General features: G+C 40.0%; 1 protein-coding gene across 2 annotated transcripts in view; it reads left to right on the top strand.

The window, feature by feature from the left end:
* Positions 1-25,810, top strand: part of LOC113122543 (AT-rich interactive domain-containing protein 3B) — a 48,301-nt gene extending 22,491 nt beyond the window's left edge. For both annotated transcript variants that reach the window (XM_026293966.1, XM_026293965.1), the window contains exons 4-9: positions 1,068-1,140; positions 16,570-16,753; positions 18,117-18,376; positions 20,204-20,479; positions 21,343-21,444; positions 21,688-25,810. In XM_026293966.1, coding sequence (XP_026149751.1) covers positions 1,068-1,140; positions 16,570-16,753; positions 18,117-18,376; positions 20,204-20,479; positions 21,343-21,444; positions 21,688-21,884 — 1,092 coding nt within the window. In that variant the 3' untranslated portion in view covers positions 21,885-25,810. The remainder of the gene's footprint in view (positions 1-1,067; positions 1,141-16,569; positions 16,754-18,116; positions 18,377-20,203; positions 20,480-21,342; positions 21,445-21,687) is intronic.
* Positions 25,811-26,090: the final 280 nt, after the last annotated feature.

The raw sequence follows: 26,090 nt of genomic DNA, 5'->3' as shown, positions 1-26,090 counted from the left end.
TCAGATTTGAATGAATGTGGGCTTTTTCAACATCTCACTCCTCTTCAAATGTGCATATTGTCAGTTGCCCTCATTTGGGGTTGACCACTCACAGACTGGTAAAAATAAAAATGAAGAAGAGCAAAACTGAGAGGGGTCAGCGGAGAAATGATGGACATTTAAATTTGATGGACATTTATGGAGAGACTAAACTGAAAAGAACATATTCTAGGCAGAAGTTAGAGGTCATTTCGAGATTTGATTGTTGCGCAAATGATGTTATTCTTGTATGTCTGTGACTCAAATTTCAACAAAATCTGTATATACATGGCAGGTCAACAGTGCTCACCCTGGAGGCAGATGCATGCCACTTGAAAAACATGAATGTGAACCATCAACACAAAACCCCCCCCCAAAATCTGAATTAGGGCCTGTAATGTAAATGTAGCTAAAATGGCTTCAGCCATAAGGTAACCATTGCATCAATTACATGACAACATGCGTTCTTATAAAAGTCAGCCTAATGAAAATTGTAAATAGGTTAACCTTTTGAAGCATCCTCAATATGCAGAGCTATAAATGTATCTCCATGGCCATGAAACTCCGTGCCAGCTTCAGAGAACTAGCACTGACAAAGACTGATGGATGTATAGCCTCTTGTTGCCTCATCTCTTCTATTTAAAAGTTGCACTTGGTTGCACCACAATGACAGCAGCCATTGGTTAACTGACTGTTGACATGCTTGTATGTTCTACACCTGTGTGAGGGGAAAGAACTGCTCAGTAATTATACTGCAAAGAACATTGCAGAGAGGTATTTTTGTATAAGTGTAAATCTGATCAAACAGTAAAAATATAGAATTATTAAAATATCACAATTTAAAAGTGTTTCAGTGTTTGCATTGACATTGTCAGCTTGTGGATTTATATTGGAAAAGGGCAAATGTAAACCATAAAGAGAAACTTAACTAAAACTACATAGTTTACTCGACTGAAGAGCTAGGCGACTATAACTTCGGTTTCAATTTAACTTGTTGAATGAGCTAAATGTAGCACAGTGGAATAATAAACTTCTGTTTTCTCTTTCAGTTGTATGAACTGGACAGTGATCCCAAAAGGAAGGAGTTTTTGGACGACCTCTTTACCTTCATGCAAAAAAGAGGTAAGGGTGCTCTTTAGTAATTTATGGTTTCTTATTTACTCTGTTCCAGTGGTTTGGCATACGCTTCAAATTAAAGTTTAGTTGGGTTGCATATGCATGTGTATGCAGTTCTCCATAGAATTTAGAGGTTTCTCAAGATTGCTACAACATGATCAAGGATCAAGGTTTGTGAAAAACCCCTGCATATTAAAGTTTTATGTGAATCATTTATCAATAAGTTCCCTGACTGAAGGACCTGGGTTTTGCTGTATGGTTTCAGGCTTTGTACCCTGTTAACAATTCAGTATATACTCTAAAATTCATCTACAAGCCAATGGTGTATTTAAACCCTTTAGAAGAAAAAACATTTGCATTATGTAATGTGGGTCTATAAGAGTTGCCACAGATGTGGCATCGCTTGGAGTTAATTTCTCACCCTCTGTCTATGTGGAGAAAAGCAAATAGAACACGTCTTCCATTTCTCAAGAGTCATTTCCTGTCTCAGTGTGAAGAGACCTTGCTATTTTTTACAGGGCATCTGGAATTTCACTGTAGATTGGTGTTAGGCCTACAACAAATGGTTTCTTTGGTCATGTGATTGTTAAAACCCGTGTAAATTGAGCAATGACAAAAGTACAAATCTCTGTGGCTCTGGTCCTGCAAATGTTTCTGCTTGTTTCATAGTCATAGATCATTGATCAACTCAAAAAACATGCTGTAACTCTCACTAGCTAAGAAATCCTTTACTAATTCCCCTCCCCAGAGTTAAGGCCTTAAGGGGTCAGCAGGTGAGATCTACCTCTGTTAATCCTGCAGTATCAAAGCCAAGAGGATCTGGCATGACCTCACTTATTTAGTTGGCCCACAGCCGGGCAGGCTCAACTGACTGCATGCTGCCTGACACTACCTACAAGACCCCTCTTACCAGGACGGCTTTAGGCCTTTATCAGACAAATCTGGTGCCATGCCTTGAGCAATACCTCCCAAGGTGAATCACAATGTTATCACAGTGGTGCATATTTCACATTATGTTTTGGCAGGCTATGATGGGTGATGATGGTCTGTGAGTGCGTGCATGTGTGTGGTTCATACATGATGATGTTTGGTCACAGGCTGTAATGGGTGATATAGTGTGCATGTGAATGTGTATGCAACGCATAAGTTTGTTTTGTCAGACTGTGACGGATGATGATGGTGTGTAGACTTGTGTAGATGGGGCCATGTGCGTTGACGTGGATGTGTGTGCTTTTTTTCTTAGCGAGCAGCAGCTTCTGAGTGTCTGGTCTGGTCTTAGCACCCGGAGGTCTTGTTTGTAGGGTGATGAATTAAGCTGAGTCAAAGAGAGGGAGGGACAGGATCTGTCAGGGCCCTGTTAGCGTCTCTGTCCAGTGGCAGACACTAGGACTGATTGGCTGACCCTTTACTTGTGCTGGTCAGACAGAGAAATCCATCAAGCTGACAAAAATACCACCTGACAGTAGATAACTGGCTTATTACATTGCACCACATCACATTATTTTCATTAGATTTTCATTTACGAAAGACAGGAAAAACCACAACAGAACAAATGCGAAAGAAATAACAGTATCAAAAATGACAAATTAGCTAGTAAACTGTTCCCATCTCAAAATAAATAAAATAAAACAGCAGTTAAAATTGCATTGCATTTTGCCTAACTTATTTAGTTGAATTACATTTGGAAATGTAATTCACTTAGGACTACTGAAGTAAGCTCGTGTGGATCAAGTTCCTGTATCATCATCAGCTCAAGTGACCAACAGTGAGAAAATGCAAGGAGCATTGCCCAACAACAGTTTTAACAAACAGAAGTAGCAATGGTAGATGATTTTATTTGAATGTTTTCACTTGAGAAAACAAAAGGGCAAGAAAAAATTAAATGGAAAAGTTGAAAAATCTGGATACAGGATGTTGATATTGACCTTAGAGATGAGAGATCTGAGGAACCTATTGCACAAGACAGTACAGCATAATTTCAACTACTGTAGAGTGTAATCTTCACCCCTCCTTTAAGGCAAGAGGCACTTGGCTGACCTCTACTGTGTCTCAGTCCAGAGTCTTAATCACAGGGAACAAATTGCCTGACTGGATTCCCTTTTTGCTTTTAGTGCCAGAGATATGTAAGATAAAAGAACTAGCCTTGCTTAGCTCTTCTTGATGGCATCCTCTAATTACTGTGCATTTACTCCTCCTTTCATTTCAATTCATAGCTATGAGGCCAAGGTTATTGCACTCTTTTTAATGAAAGAGCATTTAAAAGGCCCTTTAGATTTAATGTCACTGCTATATGGGATTTCGAAAGGGGAATTAAAGCAGATAATGGGGAAAAAGCCAACCTCGTCATTTGACTGACCTTACAAATACTTGCTTCAATGCTTGAAAATACTCTCAGATTGTCTGAAGTTGATTGTGAGGTTAAGTGAAATTCAGGGGAATCTCTAAACTGAGAGAGACAAATGGTGAAGTGCTTTTCCCACCTCATTGTGGGGCCTCTAGACCTTGAGAGGAAAGCAACAGCGGAAGGAAAACTTACGAGGGATTCCCATTTCCTGCCTCTGCACTTAAAAACAGGCGTGTGTGTGTTAATGGTTGAGGAATTTTAGCAGCTGTCCTAAATCCTGTCTGTGCGTAAAGGGGCCCATTGATGAGCTGTACATCACAGCAATGGCAGAAGACGCACATATAAACTCTCTCTAGCTTTACCCTCTGAGCTCTTTTTTCTTCAATGACTACTGTTCTGTCATATAAGATCATTGTTGGGCCATAGGAATTTTTCTTAGATCCACTGCTGTGTCTCTTTCACGTTTACCATTAACCTGCACACTATTTGTTGCTTATAATCTTAGAAAATGAGCTGTTTTATTAAAGTGGAAAACCTCCTGCAATTCACTGTCAATTTAAACATTGGTTAAAGCCACAGCATGTAAGCATGATGTAAATGCACTAGGGCTGCTAATGTTGTAAGAGTGTGGGATATCAGCCTTCATGCAAAGCATCACTGTTCATCATATCCATTATAGGGTTTGCTGTATAACCCCCACTGGGAAACCAGAGAGAAGCTTTAACGCTAGCCTGATGCCATTAACCACCTCAAAGGTTTCGATTAAGCAGATGGGTGATTGTTTTGGTTTGACACCAGGCCACTTTTTATTTTGGATTGGGGGGGTTTGGGGCAGGAGGTGGGGCTGTAAAGAGGTAATTGGTGAGGGGGCAGCAGTAAGGGAAACAAGATTAAAAAAAGGGAAGAAAATAAAAGAGTGATGCAGCCAACTGCCTGTCAGCGCTGTCCGCTTGAGATGATTAATGGCCAGAGGTGATTTGATGGACAGAGGCAAGGAGAGAGAGCCTCCTGTTCAGTGAAATCACCAGTCAAGAAGGGAGGGAGTAATGCCATTACTAAAGACAAGTGTTTTAGTCCCTCTTGCTCCAGCCTGAAAACCTCACACGTCGTGCTCAGCAAAGGCTAGATTTATCCCAGGGTGACACTCTTAATAAGAAGTGTAGGTTCAGCTTAAGAGGGACCACATGGTGTGTTATCGCTGCTTTAGAGCTATTTTAGGGGTAAATCCCTCTATACTAAACGTAGGTCTGATCATGGTAATAAAGTGGTAAGCTGGACTTGTCTGTCCTGTTTAAGTTGTAGTGGTCTTTAAAAGGCTGGAGAAAGATGTGTAGAATTAGACAAAAAGTCAGGAGAGAAGAAAGGCAAGATGGAAATGATTATAACAAGCATGTTTTATTTTGCTTCAGCTCCATAGTAAAATTTACTGTGAATGCCTCCCCTCAGTTTGTTCCTGTAAAGCTATAATTAAATTTGAGCTAGTCGATAATTATTGGCCCTTTTAAATCCTACTTTCTTTTACTGAAATAAGAAAATGGCATTTTTAGGTTCCTGTAAACAAGATGAGAACGGCAGACCATTTATATCTGAAATACCCTAAAAACTACTTGGACTGGGCAGCACAAGGCTGTATGAGCTTTTTTCACCTAAAAACAAGAATCTTATGTCCAGGTTAAACTGGGTATTTTTTGCAGTGTTTGTGGTGTGGGAAAAGTGGCCTCCCAGCAGGACATTAGAGGAAGTTTCCTAACTGTAACCCTGAGACCAAGATCTCTGTCCACACCAATTACACCATGAATGGGCTCTGGGGGATCCATGTATGCATTATATTACTCCCCCGGTCAGCCTCACACTGGCCCTCGTAACAGGCAGACCCTCTGTACAAACACCACACTACAATAGGAACATTCACTGGCTCTTTGATATGGCCTCATTTTCCTTTAGTTAACACCCCACAACTTCTGGAAACTGGCAGCACCTGGTCCTGGTTGGTTTAACAGCAAAAACACAAGGTATTGTGAGCACATTTGTTCATTATAGATAGTGCTGGATTACAGGTTAAATTGTTTACCTTTGAGAGCAGCCTTTTAAACTGATATGTTGCTTTACTAATACACAATAAATATAATCCCTTTTTACCTGCAGTTCGGGCATCATCTTATTTCAAATAGTTTGAATAATATGACTCATTACTGATACAGTTCTCAACATGGGGTTCAGTTTATGAGACCGAAGAAGTGTCTTTTTCCATTGACTGCACCATTGAAATGTAGTTAGGAAATTACATTTTCTCTTTCTTTCTGCAGCCATCTCTTCCTCTGTTGGCCTACCTCATTCTTCTCCCCACTCTGTTTACTGTGCTACAGTTACAACCACTGAAACTTGATAACGCCGTGGGGGATTGGGGCGGAGGGCTGTGCTGTGGCCTGCTTGGTGAGGCCTGGAAGAGGAGTGGCTGGATTAAGGGGCCTCCTGTCCTACACGGGATGATTAATGATCTCCAAATAAGTGGAGGCCAACCTTTTCTGATAGGGCAACGCTGATGGTCAGCAGACAAGGGAGTGACCGTCGTGTGTCTGTATGTGTGAAAAGGGAGAAAAGAGAGAATGACGGATGAAAAGGGCAGACATGGAAACCACAGTAGGAGACAAGAGTAGACAAGAGTAGTAGATGAGTACTAGTGTAACTGAGGGAAGGTTAAGAGAGGCATCAGCCAGCCTGAGTAGAGACAAGACCATGCTTTTTCATTTCCCTTTGAAAGTCAGTGGTCTAAAGCTGACTGAGCTGCCCAACCAGACAGAAGGATAATCAGGCAGACATACAAGAAAACTAGAATTGGTAGGAAAGGGCCCCTACTCTCAGGAAAGGGTGGGAACCCTAATGATACACAGATCCTAACCACTGCTTTCTAATCATTGCCCCAAGACGAGCTCTGACTATTCTTATTGGACATGTCCTCCACTGCATTTGTGATCAAAGATTTTGTGGTTACCGTGTTGATATATTTGAGAGCTGAGATTATCTTTGCTTTTGGTTAACTCCACCCATTGCCTGGCAAATTATAGCCCAGCCGTTAGGGAGTGAGCACATTGGAAATGTGGAAGGTTGTAAGGAAGGAAATAATAGTTTTCCTGATGTTATTTTGTATGTGGATGCGTTTTTTTTTTTTTGTTTTTTTTTTTTCTTGTTTTTTTTTTTTTTTTCAACCAACCAAGACTACTCTTTGTGTCTCTTCCCCTCTGTGTCTCCTTATCCCAACCCCCTAGTCTGCACATTTACTCTGTTATTTCCTCTGTTTTTTTACCTAGACTCTGCAATCCACAGTCCTGGATTGCCACTGTGCTTTCCACCTTTAATTACGACTGTACTGTACAGGGATTTAAGTCACTAAGGTGCAGAGATGGGAGATTCTTAATCACCATGCTCATAACTTACTAAGTAGGAACGAGGACGAGTGCCAGCCTCAAGCAGATTGATGATTTCCAACTAGGTCATTGGTCAGGGTAAAAATAACACTGGATGCTAAGTTTGTCAGTGTATCTTGTTCTGTCTTCAACGGAATACATATACTAATGCCTTTCACAACAAATCAAGCAATCGGATACTCATCGATGAGTAATAACATGTCAACAAAGAATGAGGGTAAAAATGGATGCATCAAAAATATGTTAAGGGGCTACTGAAACACAAGAGGGTGTTGCACATCATATAAAGTGAAATATGGTTGAACCTGCTGCAGCAGCAGTTTATCAGGTACACATACATTCACTTAAGTCAATCAAATTCAACAGTCCTGCAATGATGTTGATTCACCTGGATGATAATTTTGGAGGCTGCAGTTTGTGTTGTTGACTAATTTTATTGTTTTCTATTCACAGGTGTCTCTGTTACTGATTTATTTATACACACACCTGTCAGTACAGTACAGTACAGTACAGTTAAACAGCATCACAAGCTGTGGCCATATAATGATCATACAGATGAATCAAAACCTCTGAGGCAAACAAGGGAATAGTGTAACCTTCATAAAGAGAGGATTTATTGCGGGCCTGTTGTATTGCACTAACTGGCCACTGCATATTTATTTAAATGATTTAAATCTATTTGTGGATGTAATGAATGGATCTATTTGTTCTTTCAAAATCAAATTTTAATGAGTTTTGGTTTCCCTCACATACTAACCTTTCATGTGAAATATTTAATATCTGTTTAGGCTTTGTTAATCAATTCTCACATGAAGCTCTCTAGTGATCAACAAATTTCCTAAACCTTTGCTCTCTCTGCATATCTGCGTGTCTTGCTTCTCCATCTGTGTCCTGTGTGTGCTCTTAAAGTAATGTTTCCTGGCCTCCACACCCTGTGATGGATGGTATGAAATGCATTACAGCCCCCAGAGGAGCCCTACAGCAGTACAATAGCCCTGAGCTCACTTCCATTGACATTGCAGCAGGGTTGTATAAACCACACAATAACGGAGATGTATACAAAGGGGCACAATGGCTTGATATGAGGGAAGAAATTTACATGAAACACAGCCGTTTTTACATCTTTGCTTACTTAAGATGATGTGATGATGTTGATAAAAGAAATAGTTAAGTCATAACATGACAAATATCATGCTAAGACTGTAACTAGGCTTAAAACTAATTTTGCTGCTGACCTTGTTCTATGTCAGTTTGTATCAAGAGCATCAGCTGAATCCCTCAAAGGTGAATGTATGACTCCTCATTGCCATGGATTCCAAAAGCCAAAAGTAATTAGCATTGATCAGAGTTAAAATTTTAAAGATGAGTGTACAACCACCCACAGTCTCCTCCCCAGTTTCAACAGATCCCTCCTTCTCAGCTTATAGCAGCTGATGTCTCCCATATTGATCAGCAAAGCTTGGCCTCAAATGGTGCTCGTCAGCTGATGGCTTTATCTGTCAATCCATGTGTCCATTGATTGTGTTATAAAGGTTGCTAGGAGAAGGAGCTGCCTCAATGCTGCACCTGCCAGTGAAGACATCACTGTCACCAATTTAACCCTTTAAACCCATTCTCACCAGTAAACTGTCACCAATGTTGGCCTTAGAGGCTATTCTCAGTGGACATAATGTGGGTTCTGATTATGTTTCCTTTTTATTTGTATACCTCTCGTTTACTTACAGTTTTTTTTTTTTGTTATTCATTCTAAATGTTACTCTTTTCCTTTTCCAGTTTAATCGTGGGAATCAATATTTGATTCCAACTCCACTCCCCCTGTTATGGACATAATACTTCATTTCTAGATAGAAATTCTTAAATATGTTTGCACATCAAACAGTTTTAATAGTGGTAATAATACATATTGAAATTTAGCTGACCTTATACCCTTTAGTGTGTTCATGCATGATCTTGAGTAGTTCAGCTTGTGGATAGAAAACAACTTTCACTGACCTTTTCCTAACTGACTGTGTAACTCACAATACAGGCCTGTATCATCAGTGTTTATAACCACTGCATGTCAACAGAGATTTTACCTCAACCTCTTCCAGCAACCACACATCCTAAATCTACTCAAGCTGTCATCTTCTGTTTGCCCTTGTAATAAAAACCTTTTCATACATTTTGTTTTGCAAAATATATTTTCAGTTCAATTACAGTTACAGCTTTGGTCTTTAGAGGTTAAGCAAGTACAGGTGATGTACTTCAGATGGGGGGGTGAGATAATGATGGATACATTTATAATCCCAGTTTATATGCAACTTTAATACTTTTGTATTGGAAATCTTTGAAGAGATAACGTCCAGATTTATATCAGAACATGTTTGTACTAAACAGAATAAGTAAGCAACACTTGGATTATACCATCGATAGCAATGTAAATTGCTGACAGTACTTGGATTTAGTAGTTGTGCAACAAGGGTGGAGAAATGTCCACATACTGAGTGCATTTCTCATGTGTGAGCAATGCAAAAGGCTTTCCATTTGCTGTAGTTTAAGCCTGTAGTTATGAAGTTATTAGAAAAATGTTAAATCATTATGGTAAATGCATGTGTTGTTAAATCAACACCAGACAGTACGTCTGTGCGACGCCGTAGAGGTTTTATTATCAGATTCATAAATCATAGAGTATATGTCATCCCACACTGAAAGCACTGGCCTCTGGCTAGTGTAATGCTCATTAATCAGCCACCAGCGTAATGTCACTGATCTATTAGACGTTTACAGACAACAAGCATTTCCAGATTCTGGATGGTTACCTTCAAAGATCACTGCTAGGTGAAGTAACTTAACCAGAGATGTGTCAGGGAGAAACAGCTTGAAAATCTATTGGATGACAGTTTATGTGTCTACTGTGTGTTGAGACAGAGTCAACATTTACATTTTTTTTTTTATCAAGCTCAAAACAGAGAAGAGGGGCTAAGTATTGCCTGTAGCAGACATCTGTCAGGTTCCCTTCATTCATAAAATGTCCATCTATTACTTGAATTATACCCATGGCTTTTCTATAACTTTCCATCATAAAACTGCAGCACTTCATTGCTTTGTATTAGTTTCATTTTTTTGTTTTGTTTTACAGTCTTTACCAGTTTGGCAGCTCACAGCTGAGGTTCACTGACGAATGACATGATTGTATACAATTTGTAAATGCTGCATATTCTTTTATAATGTGCAGTCATCTCTGCCTGGCATCTCTCAGATGTCACCTATCTTCCCTCTCTTCCTGAGGTCCTTCAGAAATTAAATGGCCAGTGACTCTGAATAACCATGTTGAATAGGAAACGTCAGCCATCCATCTACCGATTTGTCCATTCATCCATCTCGCTGTCGGCTCCATATCAGCCCGTGTTGATTGGGGTCCAGTCAGTTGATCTGTCAGGTCTCTGGGGATCAAGGGGACTTGGATTACAGTTGGAGAGGCCATCTCACTTTTCGCACCATCCAACCTTTTCAATCTCCCTCCCCCTCTATTTCACCAGGTGACCCATCTTTATGACCCATGGAGAAGGTGTCATGTTTCTCCCTCTTTTCTTTCTCTCTTTTTTTTTTCTCCAATTGCATTCAGAGGTGCTTTACTTGCTCAACTCTTAAAAGGTTTCAGCTGGATGAAATGGTGAACAATTTATTTAGCATCATATGTAAACTGTATAAGGCTCTTCATTGTAGAGATTTCTTGCAAAGTTGAACTTGATACACTATTAATTGTGGAATTTAAGCTCTACTAGAGTCATTAAATGTAGTCTAACTACATTGACACAGTGAAACATTTTCAGCTTCTGGCTGTTGTTTGTAGCCCTACCAGTTTTGTGACGCTTGCACCCATGGAATGAAACAGATGACAGTGCACAGAAGAAGGCCTTTTTAATATACTGGCTGCCTGCTCACTCTAATTGTTGCTACTAAGAAGCTACTCTCACTGTTTGAGGAAATATATCATGATTGACAAAGTCATCATGGAGTGTTTTCTTTTACCCTTAAATATTTGCTCCTTTTATTAGGATGGAAGAATGGTTAGGCAAATGAAATAAGTGAAAAGGATCTGGTGATATTTGATCCTCTTAAAAAAAAAAAAAAAAAAAAAAAAAGCTGAATCTGACATGTGGCTATCTAATGTGAGCTCACTCTGAATGTGTTAGACCTGACACTTGTGCAATTGTTTAATTTATTTCACTGACGTTTTCCACTGCTGTAGATGTATTGAAGTTTTTTTTTTTTTTTTTTTTGAAAGGCAGCAGAAAGAAAAAAAAAGTATGACATGCAGCACTGAACTGTGGACATTGCAACCATGTGGGTTATGCCTTATCCACTCAACCTCTGGACACCCAGAATATCTTTTATTTTTGCACTGAATCTCACAGGTCAAGGGAAAGATTTTGTTTTCCTCCCTTGTTGTGTTCCTTATCACATCATGGTTAAGTACATTTGGCAGAATCTCTCCATTTGTCTTTCGGCTCTTCCCCCTCTGTCAGTGCACATTTATCGCACTGTATTGACATGACAGGAATGAGACCCATGCAGCCAATAACACTATAGACCATTTCAACGGACATTATAGACGTTATTAAAAGGTCGTCCCGCCCTTTCTTTCTCTATGTCTGTGTCTCTACCAGCTGTGTGTTTAGCGTCATGCTTAGAATAGCAGTGTATCTATAGTGTAATGTTACATTTAAGTTCCCATATGAGGAGAGTACATATCTTAACACTTGATATGAATTGGTCCGTCATGCATGTGGTGGCTGTCTCGACTAAAGATAGCAAATTCCATGCACTCAAGGCTTTTTTACCTTTTATGTCCCTGGGTATGCATTAAAAATAAAACAAACATGCTCCAGTGTATAACAGTGTTCTGGCAGCATGCTGCCCTGACACATGAACATATAAACTAAACAGCTAACATTGCTTGATGTAAAGTAAACATTCAGCCTGTGGAGCGCAGATGCTCATCTCTCTCCTGTCAGTCTCTCTGTCCCATGAAGGGTTTGGCCTGTTCTGTGTTAATATAAAATATAGTAATTTTTTTCTGGTGGCAGGGTAATGCACAGAGACAGACAACCAGTCACATTCACACCTAGAGAAAACCTATTTTGGCCTGGAAAGAACATACAAACTCACAGAAAAGCCCTAGTCGGCCAAACCTTGTTAATGTGAACTGACAGCATTGACCACTGCTCTTCAAATAATGAATTTTCTTGACGTTTTAATGCAGAAGGCATTATTGACAATGAATGATTCATATATTTGTTTAGATTTAGTGCTTTACACTAACAGCCATTGTAGTAAGTGCAATGAATGTACTTCAGCTGATCGGAGGAAATGGTCTGAGGGGCACAGAGTGAAATGTAGTCCTCAGCCGCTGTGTAGATGTGGAGGAAGGAGGAAGAAGATGTGGCTAGGTGGCAGAGGTGTGGGTCCTTGGAAAGGACACTGCCATGAGACCAGATGCTGTTTGTGTTGGTTGATACCTTTCTTACAGCAGTAATCCAGTCTTTTCCCAGCTGGCTACAACTCCACCTTCCCTTTTTTTCCTTCCTTCCTTTCATCCTTCCTTCCTTACTTGCGTCCCAGAGGGAGAAAAAACAATTTTTCTTCAAATCTTTTTTGTTCTCCTTTTCATATTTGTTTTTTTATTTATCTCTTTCTTCTCCTACCAGAACTGCAGTAGAATAATCTTTAAATTCATCATCAGATTGAGCAAAGATCACATGATGATGAGGTGTTTCCTTCACTGTCCCTCTCCTTTTTCCTCTTTCTTCACTGTAGATGGTAGTGAAACCTCACACCAGCCAGTACTCATTCAGTAGAAAATTCATTTCCTGTGTGTTGTCCACTGTAAGGCTGTCACTCTGTCACTTAATTATTTAAAAAATGCCCATCATGTGAAGTCAGCGATACTTAATTTACCACTACTGGTGTCAGAGGCACCTAATTGATTTATTATAGAGGAACCTCAATGTGAGCAGCTGTTTCCTGCTAAAAATAGGTCAGGGGTCAGATAAAATATCCTTGTTCCTTTTTTTGCCCTTACATTGAGATAGAAAGCTGGAAGTACAGTGCGAGGTTGGAAATGTTTGAATCAGGTGGACAATCTGTCTCTGTCTGTCAGATTTGGTTTTGTCTATGGTTCCAGTATTATTGCAAACTGCCTAAGGTCTAATCAATGTCTTAAGCTTTTTTAATGGACTTTTTATTTGATTAGACATTTTACTTTGATAATGACATGATAATAACTGTCATTCCATTGTTTTTTAGTGGAAATATTTATTTTACCATACTATAAATGATTTTAACCCTTCTGGGAAATCATCACTGGCATGAAATCTATCAGATAGAAAGATATTGATTATGTGCCCAAACTATCAGTGATATTAGCTAATAATCAAACTCTCTCCAAAAGTTTTATCCCTAAAAGATTGTAAACGTCCTTTTCAGTGATACTCATTGCCCTTTTCTCCCCTCTATCTGTCTGTATCCCTTATCATTTGAAGCCTAGCCGTGTAGCTCTTGTGTTCACTGTGGAAGTCGGAGGAAGGGCTTAGGGAGTGGTTCAGGGGCCCTCAGCCGTGGCACTTCCCACCAGAGTGACCTCTGACCCCTGGTGCCATTAATCACTAGGCTCCTGATGGCCCTGTCCCTGGGGGAAAATCAGTCCGGGGCAAAGGATGATGGGAGGTGAAGCCTGCAGCCAATTACAGATTGGCTCAGAACATCCGAGTGGACATATCAGGGCTTTATAGAGAGATGAAATGACCAGTAGTTGCCTTTTTGAGGCCTCCATGGCGTAATGTCACGAAGTGGTCTTGTAACACTGACAATGATGTTGCCTCTGGTCTTCTCTAAATAATATAAGCAATAAGGTGGAAATGGGAACTATTCTAACAGCATGGCGCATCAAATGGTACTATGAAGCAGAAGAGCTGTGCTGCTGTGATCAAAAGATGTTTTGGATTGGTCTAATTAAGCCTGTTATAGCTAAATGTCTCCAGGGTTGGAAATGGAGCAGATGTTGGACACCAAAGGCAACTAGCATGTTAATTCTCTCAAATCAGGGAACACTGAGGGGAACTGACCAAGTGTTGCTAATGTGATTTTTGGTCAATTACGGTATTATCAACATGCTTTTCCAGTGCTTTCACATGTGGTTAGGCTGTGTTTGTTGAAACCTGCCTGAAGTCATGTGTTAATTTATGCAAATAATGCTGTTTTAGGTTTTAGATATATAGATAGTTATTTGGTTTTCTCTCAAAAAGCTATACTTGGCATAATCTGTGCTCTCTTGTCTAACATTTGTGTTTTTGGCTTTGTTTGTGTGCTTGCATGCTCTAAAAATACTTCCGTGTTAACACATTAAATCTGAAATCTAAATTTGATTTGACAGCAGGTGTTCATAGGGAGGTGAATGGAAGCATAGGTGTGTAGGATTAAAGCCTAACTAACTGCTGGCCTGTCACTATGGGGCAAATGCTGTTGTGTCTCATTTGTTGTGCTCTCATTGTTCATGGCCAGGCCACTATGAAAACATGGCTTCCTGCTGACCTGCAGTTTAATTCAGACATCAATAACCCCTGGATGATCTCTGACCCCTCTACTTGTACTAATTGTTTGATGTAAGATTGATGCTGTGGTGCATTAAATAACTGCTGTGTGCTAGTAGCAAAACATCCTTGTTGCTTTTCTCTACTGTGCTTTCTGGAAATGTTGCTACTGCCCAGAGCTGTTGTGGCATTGAGATCCAGTTTACAGTGCAACAATATGATACAATCTTTTTTTCAGTCAGCAAAAATGTGTCTAACATTCTTTAAAATTCAGATTTAGTATACAGTTGGCACATGTAGTATTACATTACTGTAGCTTTTCTTGTTTTTAAATTGCTTATCAGCATATGTTTGGATTTCATTCTGGAATTAATATGACATTAACCACACACAGTATGCTGCATTGCTGAGGTTAAGTTCATTTTACAAGGCAAGATGGCCTTACTGTCTGTGTAGAGGGTTATAATTCTGCTCTGAGTTTGTATATTCATTTTAATGTGTTTTCTAATTATGAGATTCATGGTCACACAAGATGGCCCACCGGTACCATTTAATGGAATCCAATGCAATTTTTAATTATTTATTCATATGTGAATGGAGGTGGGTATAATAAAGTTAATGCTGGTTTATCAAAGGGATGGTGTGTTACATTTCATTAAATTATACAGGTCACCTCTAAATCATGTATTTCTGCATTCCTTCTCTTTTTTTTTTGTTTCTATGCTAGCCTGGTTGCCTCTAATTACTCACTGCTCTCTGTTTGAATATATCAACCTTAAAAGTAGGGTTTATTTAGTCTGCAACAAGATGTTACTCACATCCCTCTATTGCAAAAATAACACAGAGAAAGAGGAAACCCTAGACAATGCCAAAGAATTATTGTTTTGGCAACCACTGCTCTATAGTGCCCTGTATGTCACACCTTTGTATTCTAGAAAGTGGCTGTATTTGTAGGCAGAAACCTAAAGAATGATTTTTAGTGAACACATTAATAGTGTACAGTTGTACAGTGGTACGGTAGATCAGACCCATGGTGCCCTGACAGTGCTGCTACACTTTCCTGATCTCTGCATTTATGTAAGTCCATGTGTTCACCTGGGCTCTTTGCACATGGATTAAAGCCATGCTGCTAACTTAAGAAAATCAGTCCTGGCTAATCTTAATGGCCTGATCACGCTACTGCTTTACACATTAATGACTCCAATTACATGTTAAGAGCAGCCTGTTAAAGGACAAAAGACTTACTGGTGTTAACGGCAAGGACAAATCTATGACTCCCTGGCGCTGGGACCAGCAGCACTAACAGGAGAGGGGTGTGGATTTACTCAGTACAATCCTCTAAATTAGCTTCATTATACTGGTATATCTAGGAGCCCCCACCCACAACTGCTTATGGATCAGCAGGTCGTCACAATCCTCAGTCCCCTCCTCCCGCTTCAAGCTTACGCTCTTGCACATTGCACTTTTTGATTCTGCTGGAATAGCTAAATTGGTGTAGCCCAGAGAACTACCCCTCCCCTCCTTGCCCATTGTGTAATCCTCCCCCCCTTCCTCGCTCACTTCCTGCAAGCTTCACTACAGTTGAATCTTGTTGACAAGATTAATGTATCTGTATCAAAAGACTGGAGCCACTTTGCTTTGTGTTGTTTGCAAATCCCTTTTTCCAGGTCAAGCTAGATTGCTTTAACTGGGCTAATACGTTTTCAAGGCAAATTTAACAGGTGTGCAGGAAACAGGCCTGTGCCCATTGTCTTACCAGCATCCTGACAGCACTGAGATCATTATCTAGAGATCTCAAAATGGTCCTGCGTGTTTTAGCATGTTGATTGATGATATAATGCACAATGTTTGTCACTTCCATTGGAACAGCTTTAAATGTTTCTTGTTAGGTGTTTGAGCAGAGATGCACCCTGTCGTCATTAGGGGTTTCATTCCCATTGAGAGTGTATATCTTAAAAGTCCAGGCATGGACATGCACTTTTAAACAAAAATAATCCACTATTAACATTTATTGTTCAGAAATAAAGCTTTTCTAATTTAAATGCATGATGTAGCACCATATTGATTTATTTTATGGTTTTCCTGTCCTCCACAGGAACTCCAGTCAATCGTATCCCCATCATGGCTAAGCAGGTCCTGGATCTGTACATGTTGTACAAGCTAGTGACAGAAAAGGGAGGCCTTGTGGAGGTTATCAACAAGAAGATCTGGAGAGAAATCACAAAGGGACTCAACTTGCCTACCTCCATCACCAGTGCAGCTTTCACCCTGCGCACACAGTAAGTCTTTATGTCTATGCTACGAAACAATCAGCAAAATTCATGTCATTGGCAGCAGTAGCTTTAAACTGATTGTTTACACAGATATACAGTGTTAATGTAAATTCTAATTTAATTTACTGGAACTAAATTAAAAATGTCAAATGTGTGGTCTCAGCTAAATAAGCACCTCTGTTATATGTGTGTTCCAGAAAGTAATTGTGGATTTTTGTTTGGTGGCTTGAGTAGCAGTGTCAATAATAACCTGTGCTAGTGTGTTTATACACATGCAAGTTTGTTTCCTCAACCAGGCGCCTTCCCTCTTATTCTGTCAATCCCTCCAGCCATTACCTCCCATTGATAGATTTATTGACATGATTTGGGTCAGATATCCCAATGACTAAGGTAGGGTTTGACTGACTGCTTGTCTGCCGAGCGTCGACTAAACCTCTCTCGCTCCCTCATTGGAAACCCTTAAGTTTAAGTAACACCTCTCTGCCCTGTCCACTGGTAAGCTTCCCCTAATGAACTTCTATGTATTTTTAATGTTGGTTGGTTGCTGTGTAGCATTACTCCTGTGAATCTATCTAATGGACGCGTCTGCTCTTCTTATTGATCCTTGATCCTTGATGCTGCTATTCCACCATTATGCAGTCAGCTTGCATAAAATTGAAATTTCATTTTAGAGTGTGGGCTTATGGGATGGAAAATATACCAGAGCTGTGACTGCATACTTAGAGAGCCACTCATCCACTTATACTCAGCAAACAAAAGATCTCTCAGGTACCTCATTAAAATCTTCAAAATACATTCACTTAATTAAGGAGGTTCCTGTTTGCTGTCTGGAATAACCTCATTTTTGTAGATGTCACATGAACAAGTGACCTGGTTTTTAAAATTAGGGTTGACAATTAGAGAAAGAAAAACAAAGCAAGATTTCTGCTTGGGAAACTTATTTTTTTTTCTACTTTTATTCCATGTATATGTAATGTAACCAGGTATCAAATGTGATTTTTATGTGTGAATGTGTATGGAGGAAGAGACAGAGTCACTGTGGCAGGAGTGTCACAGAAAAAAATGACATTCATATCCGTATTCTTTTGTTTGAAAAATAAATCCAAATTGTCAAACTGACATTCAAATATCATAGACTTTCCAAATTTCACAAATCAATCAGTAATCTCTCACTACAAACCCTGTCCTCTCACTGCAGCCAAAAAAAATCAATAAAAAAATCTTCACAGACACATCTTTAAGCTCTAAATCACTTCAAATTAGACTGACTTTCAGTCATTTGTGCTGGATTAGCTTGATAATGCCATCATTTGCCATGTGAATGCTTCTATGTGACCTTGTGTATGTGTGTGCCTGTTTTCCCCTAAAGGTACATGAAATACCTGTACCCTTATGAGTGTGAGAGGAAAGGCCTCAGCTCCCCAGGTGAGCTTCAGGCTGCAATTGACAGTAACCGACGTGAGGGTCGTCGTCCGAGCTACAGCAGCAGCCTCTTCCGCTTCTCTCCTTCTCCCAGCACTGCTCCCCACATCCTCTCACCTCCCAAGATGCACCTTTCAGCTCTGGGGGCCGGGACCTCATCGGCCCTCAATGGCCTACAGGCCTCACCCGGACACTCACTGAAGAAAGGTTCGCACCTTAAAGTTGTGCAGGATAATTGTGATTTCTGATAGCGTGCCCTTTGTTTATTAGGCTATAAAAATGTTCCAGTGACAAGGTTTTGTGGGAGTTTCAGATATTTATAGGGAAGTACTGCCCTCTGGAGTAATTTGGAAAAACTACATCTAGTCATAGCTGTGGATAAACATGGATGAAACTGTACGTCCAGATATGGTTATGATTTAAATTATTTAAGGAGACTTTTCACATTTCTAAGACATAATTTATATGCTTTGAGAGTAGGTCAAAAATCAATTGGCATCTTGCTGTCCATTTGTGCATACCTAGATATTGGTCACACACTAAAACATGTTAACACACACAATTTGGGTACTTGGCCTGTTTTGTGGAGCTATAAATCAGTGAATTGATGACTTTGTTTGAGGTTAGATTAGGGCCAGGGGTAGAGGTAGGATTAGGCAAATAGTGGTTGGGGTTCAGGCTAAGATAAGTCTCCAGGAAATGAATGTAAGTCAATACAAAGTCCCGATTAGAAATCAAAACAAGTGTGTGTGTGTGTGTGTGTGTGTGTGTGCGTGTGTGTGCGTGTGTGTGCGTGTGTGTGCGTGTGTGTGCGTGTGTGTGCGTGTGTGTGCGTGTGCGTGCGTGCGTGCGTGCGCGTGTATGATAATGTGTATATGAGTGTGTGCTTGCGTGTGTGCATGCAGGAATGTAGGTATGAGGGTGTAGTGTTGCATTTGTGTATTACATTCTCACACCAGCTCATACTCCTCCTTTGCACTGCATCCCACTGTCAGTACATGTGTGTGGTTTTGGTGTTTTATGTGACTTTGTGAGTGTGTGCAGGGCTGCCTGTGCGTGTAATCCATCCAGGTGTTTTACAGTCCATGTGTTTTGCCTCAGGCTGCTCACAGCCCCCTTACCTTTACTACTGATTAATAACATGTTCCCACACTGAGGGGACAAATTATGAACACTGAAGCCTCCAGTCCATTGTGTTGATAACTGTCATTACACGGCTATCTGATGTCTCTTTGATTTGGCTGGAATGTGACTTTGCTCTAGACCCCAATAACGTCATTGGTTTGACTTGTGCAATTCCCTGTATTTTACCTGTCACTCATTTTATCTGGCCATGTAGGATGGCACCTAGTTTTACTGACTTATTCAGTTTTATTTTGTTACCTCTTCATATGCTCAGAATCAGCTCTGTTTTGTTTTTATTTAAGTCAGTGGTTCTTAAAGTGGAGTTCTGATGTATAGCCAGGGTCGCTGAAGGACTCTGATAGGGGTCAGAATCACAATCAGCTTTATTGGCTGAGTTTGTGCACACAAACAAGGAATTTGACTCCACTAAGCTCTCTCTATGTACAAGAATTAAAATAAAGTAACACTTTTTTTTTTTTTTTTAAAAAGGAAGATAGGAGGTTAAACAAAGAAGGAAAGTAAAATAAAAATAATACATACACTATTCTTTCATCATATGCTTGTGCTTGAGCTAAAAATCTAATTTGTCATTCAAACTGCTTTACCAAAGGTCTGCTTGGATTTTCAGTTTGTTGTTGAGGTAAAATTGGGATCCAGTTAGATTCTGACTGGCATCATGATGCCATTTCACATTATCATGATGAAATCCTCAGATTTATATTGCAATATGTGGAAGATAAACTATCCATCCATTTTAAAACCCACTTACCCTCTTCAGCATTGCAAAGTCTGGGCTGAAACCATTCGCATTCACCTTGTGTAGATTCCTGTTTAGATTCATTTTTTAGTCTGTAGATGGACTATAGAATCCAGACTTTATACACTAATCCTGCATTTCTCTCTTTCCAGATGACCTAACTCCCCCTATTATGGCAGCAAGGCCCTCCATGGCACTGGCACTGGGTCAGCAGCAGGTTGCTGGTTTGGCAAGAGCTGCCACACTGGAGCAGCTGAGAGAAAAGCTGGAAACCAGTGGTGGGGGAGAGGGGCCTGAGAGGAAGATGGCTCGCATAGCAGAGGAGCAGCAACGCCTGATGCAGCAGGCTTTCCAGCACAACCTGTTGGCCATGGCTTCCCAAATGCCCATGAACCTGCGGCTGGGAACCCCTGCCATCACCACCAGAGGTCAGTGGTGCCAAGTTTAAGCTAATGTTAAGAGAATGTAGAAATTGAGTTTTTTTTCCATTGTCTCAAAAGAAGAAATTAGTATTAGGTCATGTACCTTTGAAGTTTTGTCGCATCTCATTTCAAGAAGAAACATGTACCTGACAATACTGTGTTGAAACAACATCAGAATTGCCTTGTTGTTTATGTCCTGAACAGAAAGACAATTCGGATGTTGAGCAACATTTTTCCAGTAACATGAGTGAACATTTTAATTCTGTCGCAATAACCACCAGTGGATATTATACAACCCTATACAAATATTGTCACAGACAATGACATCAACAATAAACCTTTAAAGCTGTTGAACGTGGTGGGGGGAGAGGGGCCTGAGAGAAACTTTAATGATAGGTGAATGCCACTAATTCACCTGAACAGTTTATGGACATTAAATATTACATAGTTCATAGGGTGAGTTTTCAGTCATATGAAATCAGTTACTGTCTTACTACAACCTCCTACACTGATTTCTTAACTGTTATGCAATCAACAGACTTGGTTACCAATTAGAGAATCCTTTTCCCAGTTATATTGCTCTGTCTGCCTGCTAATACAGATGCAAAAAAAGAAAAATAGAATATATAATAAATAAATAAAATAAAAATCATGAAGATTTTTGTCACTATATTGTTCAAATCTCTGAGCCATGATTTAAAAATTCAGGATTCAGAAGAAATCCAGTTACCGATCTTCTGTATTTATACATGGATTTACCAGGTGACTAGAGTGCATGTAAATGTGTTCTCCCCAGTAACCCCCAGCTCCCAACCCAGTAACCAGGTTACTCAAATACAAAAATAATCATCAGTGTATTGTTACTTCAGTTTCTTCAGATGAGAAGCAGCAGGACATGTCTCTGAGCATCTCAACCAATGGAAATGCCAGCATCACTGTCTCAGTGGAAGTTAATGGAACAATGTACTCAGGTGAGTATGGGTGAGGGATTTGAATGTTACATATTAGTAATAAACAGTAATAATGTGGTAAATCATTTTCTTCCACCTATGCTGTGTAAATGGTAATGCTCCCAAGGTTTCTCAGATCTATGATCCATGGCTTTCAGCACCTGTGAGGTCTTTTTTCAGGGTTTCAGGTCATGTCAGTAGCACCAAATGTGATAAAAGCACCATGTCCATCGTTATGTAATGATGTTTCCTCTTTCCCTACAGGAACCCTATTTGCCCAGAAGTCTGGTGGGGCCCTTGGACCTGCTGTGTCAGCTGCTGCTGCTTCAGCCTCCCCTGCTGGAACCAGCACTAGCTTTGGCTTTTCTGCACCCCTGACTCAGACCCTGAGCCCCACATCCTCCTCCTCCTCTTCCAAGGGTCCCAGCTCAACTGAGCCAGCCCCCAGTGGGTCACCTTAACTCAGGCTGCCCTTTATACCTGTTCCTCCACTGGGAGGCCTAGCATGAATATAAAAGTACAATGAGAAACCGATAAGAATAACGAACTGTTGCACAACAAATACCTCATCAACCCTGTCAATCTCTTGGCTGTCCAATCGTGAACACAGAGCCTGAGAATATTATATGACAACATGTGCCCAAATGCACAGCTATGCATTTAACAAACACATGCACACACTACGAACACACAATCAAACATACACAGACCCGCAGTCTTATCACATATACATTTGTTAATCCTAATGTAAATGCTAAACACAATCAGCTCAGCCAAAACCCACTGACAGGTGTAGTCACAACTGAACTTGAAAAGTTTTATCTTAGGATATTTTGTTTGTTGCCATTTTGATGTCTTTTGATTTTGTGTTTAGAATGATTTTGTTTTTAGTTTTTCTCTTTTTACATACCTCAAATCAAGTAACCTGCAGTGGTGTCTTTACCTCAGGAGCTGTAGTATATTTAACCCGAATTGACTTTATTTTTGTATTCTTTTTGACCTAGTTTCAATCAGGGGAAGTCGGGTAATTCTCATCAGTGGGACCTTATGTCAGAGCACCCACCTGACAGTGGCCTCCAGCCCGAGTCGCTCAGGTTTCTTTAACATGCTGTAGCCGCTCAAATTAGTGAATGATCAGATGCTGTAGATCAGCACAAAGAATACCTCATTTCATGACTCCGCCCTCATTTCAGATCACTTGGAAAGAAAGATCATAATAAAGGTTGGAAGTGCTAACCTTCAATTCAATCTGTCACAGGTCCTCACAGGCTGTCTTTAAACAATCAGTGTGACAACAGCGACACTTATCCAACCACAGCAGACCCTGAGCTCAGAGTGCAGAGTGGTAGTACTGAGGGATTCTTAACCTCTGCTGCAGAATCAGGTTTGAGTTTGTTGTGTCTCATTTTATTTTGGCATCCTTCCTTCAGCTGCAGCCTCAGAGCTGAATGTCAATCAGACGGCCTCCCCATCAGGGCAAATTTCTCAGACCTCTCATGGCCTCTCTGCTCTGGAGGGCATCTCTCTCAGGAAGCAATGTGACAACTGCAGCTGTCACCCTTAATTTCAGAAAAGAAAGGATTCATACCTGAAGAATGAAAGTCTACGTGACTGTTTCCACAATACCTCATCAGACTCTCAGAAGGAGCGCTACACTACATACCTCATGCAGCTGCCAAGTCATTGAGACTTGATGCCCCAACCTGTGATGGAAATCCTCCCTGAACTGAAACTGACATGAACATATTGACACACTGCTGGTGGTTTTAGGGACAAACAGGACTGGGATGGGCTTACTTTCCCTTTCTCCTTGTATTTACTTGTAGGGCTTGTTTTATGCTTGCTTCTCTTTTCTTCTTTCTTTTGTTTTCTTCCCCAGTTAAGAAGAGTGACATATCAGCATATGTTTCAGGGAAGAGAAAGAGAATAGTTAGTTCTTTGCTGACACGTTTAGATTTCTGGGATTGTTAAGGTCACAGAGGTCAGAAAACATAAAAAACAACTTTGAACCTTAAAGATGACTGCAAAGTCCTTAAGTTAACCTAAAGTCCACAGTTAACCTTGATCGCTAAATGATATGCATGTGTACAATCATGTGGCCAGCCCTTGAACACCTTAATCCTCTGGTTATTGCACAGCTAAATGCCAAAGACTACCCCGGTCGCTTTTGAATGATCTCTTGTACAATCCTGATCACACCTCCTGTGGTGTGCAGTAAGGCAGGTCAGGGTCTGGTTGGACTGCAGAAAATGTATCTGATCTCACCAAATCTGATTTTGAGTTTTTTCTAAATTAAGTTAAAAACCTCTTTAGGATGAAGTGATACCAAATCCTCTGTTTTATGTTTGATTGCATGATCTGCATGCATGACCTGATTATTGGAAAATTACAATTGACGTAAACTTAAAACTGAATTGGAAAGACTCAAAATTAAATTTTGTGATATATGCAGATGTACATATTCGCATACTGTTTGCAGATAATTAAGTGTTGTTATCCTGAGCAGTAGCCCAGATGCCGTGGCTTCACCAAGCTGCTTCCCTTATTTAATCTTTTACACTTTATGGGTGTTTGGGGCTGTCCACACTGGCATCCACAGTGGGTGAAAACCCGAGTGTAATAATTAAAAGAACCACTTCCTGATAATCACGAAATTATCCCTTCAGTTGTAAGATAGTTTTCCACCTCTAAAAGAATTTTTTTTACCATTTTGATTTACTATAAATGATTAAAAAGAATTATATATCTTTCTGTGTTGAATGTTACCTGTCCAGAAACCTTGTTAAACCCAGTGTGACCGGAGGAAGGAAGCCTTGTTGCTTTTATAAGACTGTATTATAGCCATTATGTGTCAGGTTTTGTGAACATTTTGCAGTGTAAATCACAGTTGAGGACTCTGAGGATGTTGCTGCTAGTCCTTTTGGTGTACCTTTGAAGCCTGTATGACACACAACTGTATTGTATAAAGGTGAAAACTATAGATGCTGCCTTAAAATAGTTGCTGGTGAGATCCGGCCAGTGCAGGTTTCACTTCTCAACTGGCTGGGAAAGTGTCTTTCTCTTGGAGCTTAATCTTTTGGAGAATAACAATCTTTTGGGGGGAGAAACAGTTCAATCAGATGTTAGACACCAATTTTCAAAGGAGACTTTCGTTATTTATTTGTGTTGTTCCTGGTGGACCTTGTTTTTAGAAACTGTTAAGCCTGACTCTTTTTAGGCTGTGTTACTAAAACATTTTCTTGTTTTAAGTCCAAGCTTTGTATTTCATATGGTCAGTCCCCACAAGGGCTGTTTGATAGTGTAGCTTCGCTGCCTTGGTATGTTTGAGTGTGTGTTTGTGCAAGTAGGTTCAGTTTGTGCTGGATGCGTTTGCGGTTTTTCCATGTAGTTGCACACTGACATACAGTTGTAATAACCTTAAGGATCCAGCAGGTGGTACCAGCAACCTGTTTAATGATATATTTTAAAATAATCTTTTTAAAAACTAATCTTTATTAATAATAATAATAATAATAATCTTTACTTATAGCTCTCTGCAGAATGTTTAGGGAGTGAAAAGTTGAGTTCCGGTTCTCCCCTCTTCTCTCTGGCCTTCAGATCATCAACCCCACCACACTGACCTTTAGGCTCCTGCCACCTGACTTGCTGTGTGGATGAGTATAGATGACGTGTGCTGCCTGTAAGCCTGCATCTGTGTGTGTGTGTGTGTCTGTTTGAGATGCCTCCCCCTACCTCGTCATACCACAATACCTCAAGGCAGTGAGCTGCAGTCACTGCTGTGTTCCATGCTGAAGCTGCATTGAGGGGCGAGTACTGGTGCAGTCTGCAGTCACTTTGCTGAATGCTACTTTGGTTTTTGGTGTTGCATTTTGGTTTTGTCGTTAGTAACTGCAGATGAAGTCTCGTCACTCAGGAAGCTGTGAAGTTGGAAGTCTGCAGAACCATTTGTCTCTTGTTTATTTTGGACTTAATTCACTCTGAAATTGTTAGAAACTAACCTGATCTGTGTAAAAACAGGCGCATATGCAAGTGGTTATTGAATACCTCATTTATCAATTTATTTTTTTTTGTTGATTTTGGCTTGTACAATGCTCCGTATATTAATTCAACTGTGGGGTTTGTGCATATTTTTGTACTGTTGTTATTATTATGGACATGATAATAATGATATTACTGATATTATAGTTTTCTCTTTGATTAAAGCAAACAAAAATAGGACAAAACACACGAATGCTTGTAAAAACTGGTTTGTGCTGATTGTATTTAAGACGAGCACTTTTCCAAAGTGGTTTTCACACATTCAGTTTTGTTCATATTAGTAATATAAAGATATGGTTCTCAGGGCTTTAAACTTGTATGTCATGATAAAGTTTTACTTTATATCTTCTTTCTGTGTGTATTTGTTTTATACCCTCTTTAAAATGTCATTGTACCTCTAAGACTACCAGATATGATGATATATTTGGTAAAACTCCCTGAAGCATTTTCACATCTTTCAAAGTCTCTTTCCAGAAAGGAAACCCTTGGTTTCTGTATCACTGGTTCAGCAGGTTCCCTATTAAGAAATCCCACCTCACGACTCTACTATAGATATAGTTGGTTTGGTTATTCCACAAGTACATCACCTTAGGTTCTCTGAGTCACTCTGGCAATAGGAAATGCCAGAA

This window comes from Mastacembelus armatus, chromosome 3 (assembly GCF_900324485.2).
Source record: "Mastacembelus armatus chromosome 3, fMasArm1.2, whole genome shotgun sequence".
NCBI lineage: Eukaryota > Metazoa > Chordata > Actinopteri > Synbranchiformes > Mastacembelidae > Mastacembelus > Mastacembelus armatus.
Note: the sequence above shows the minus strand (reverse complement) of the source record. Positions and strands in the feature narration are given on the sequence as shown.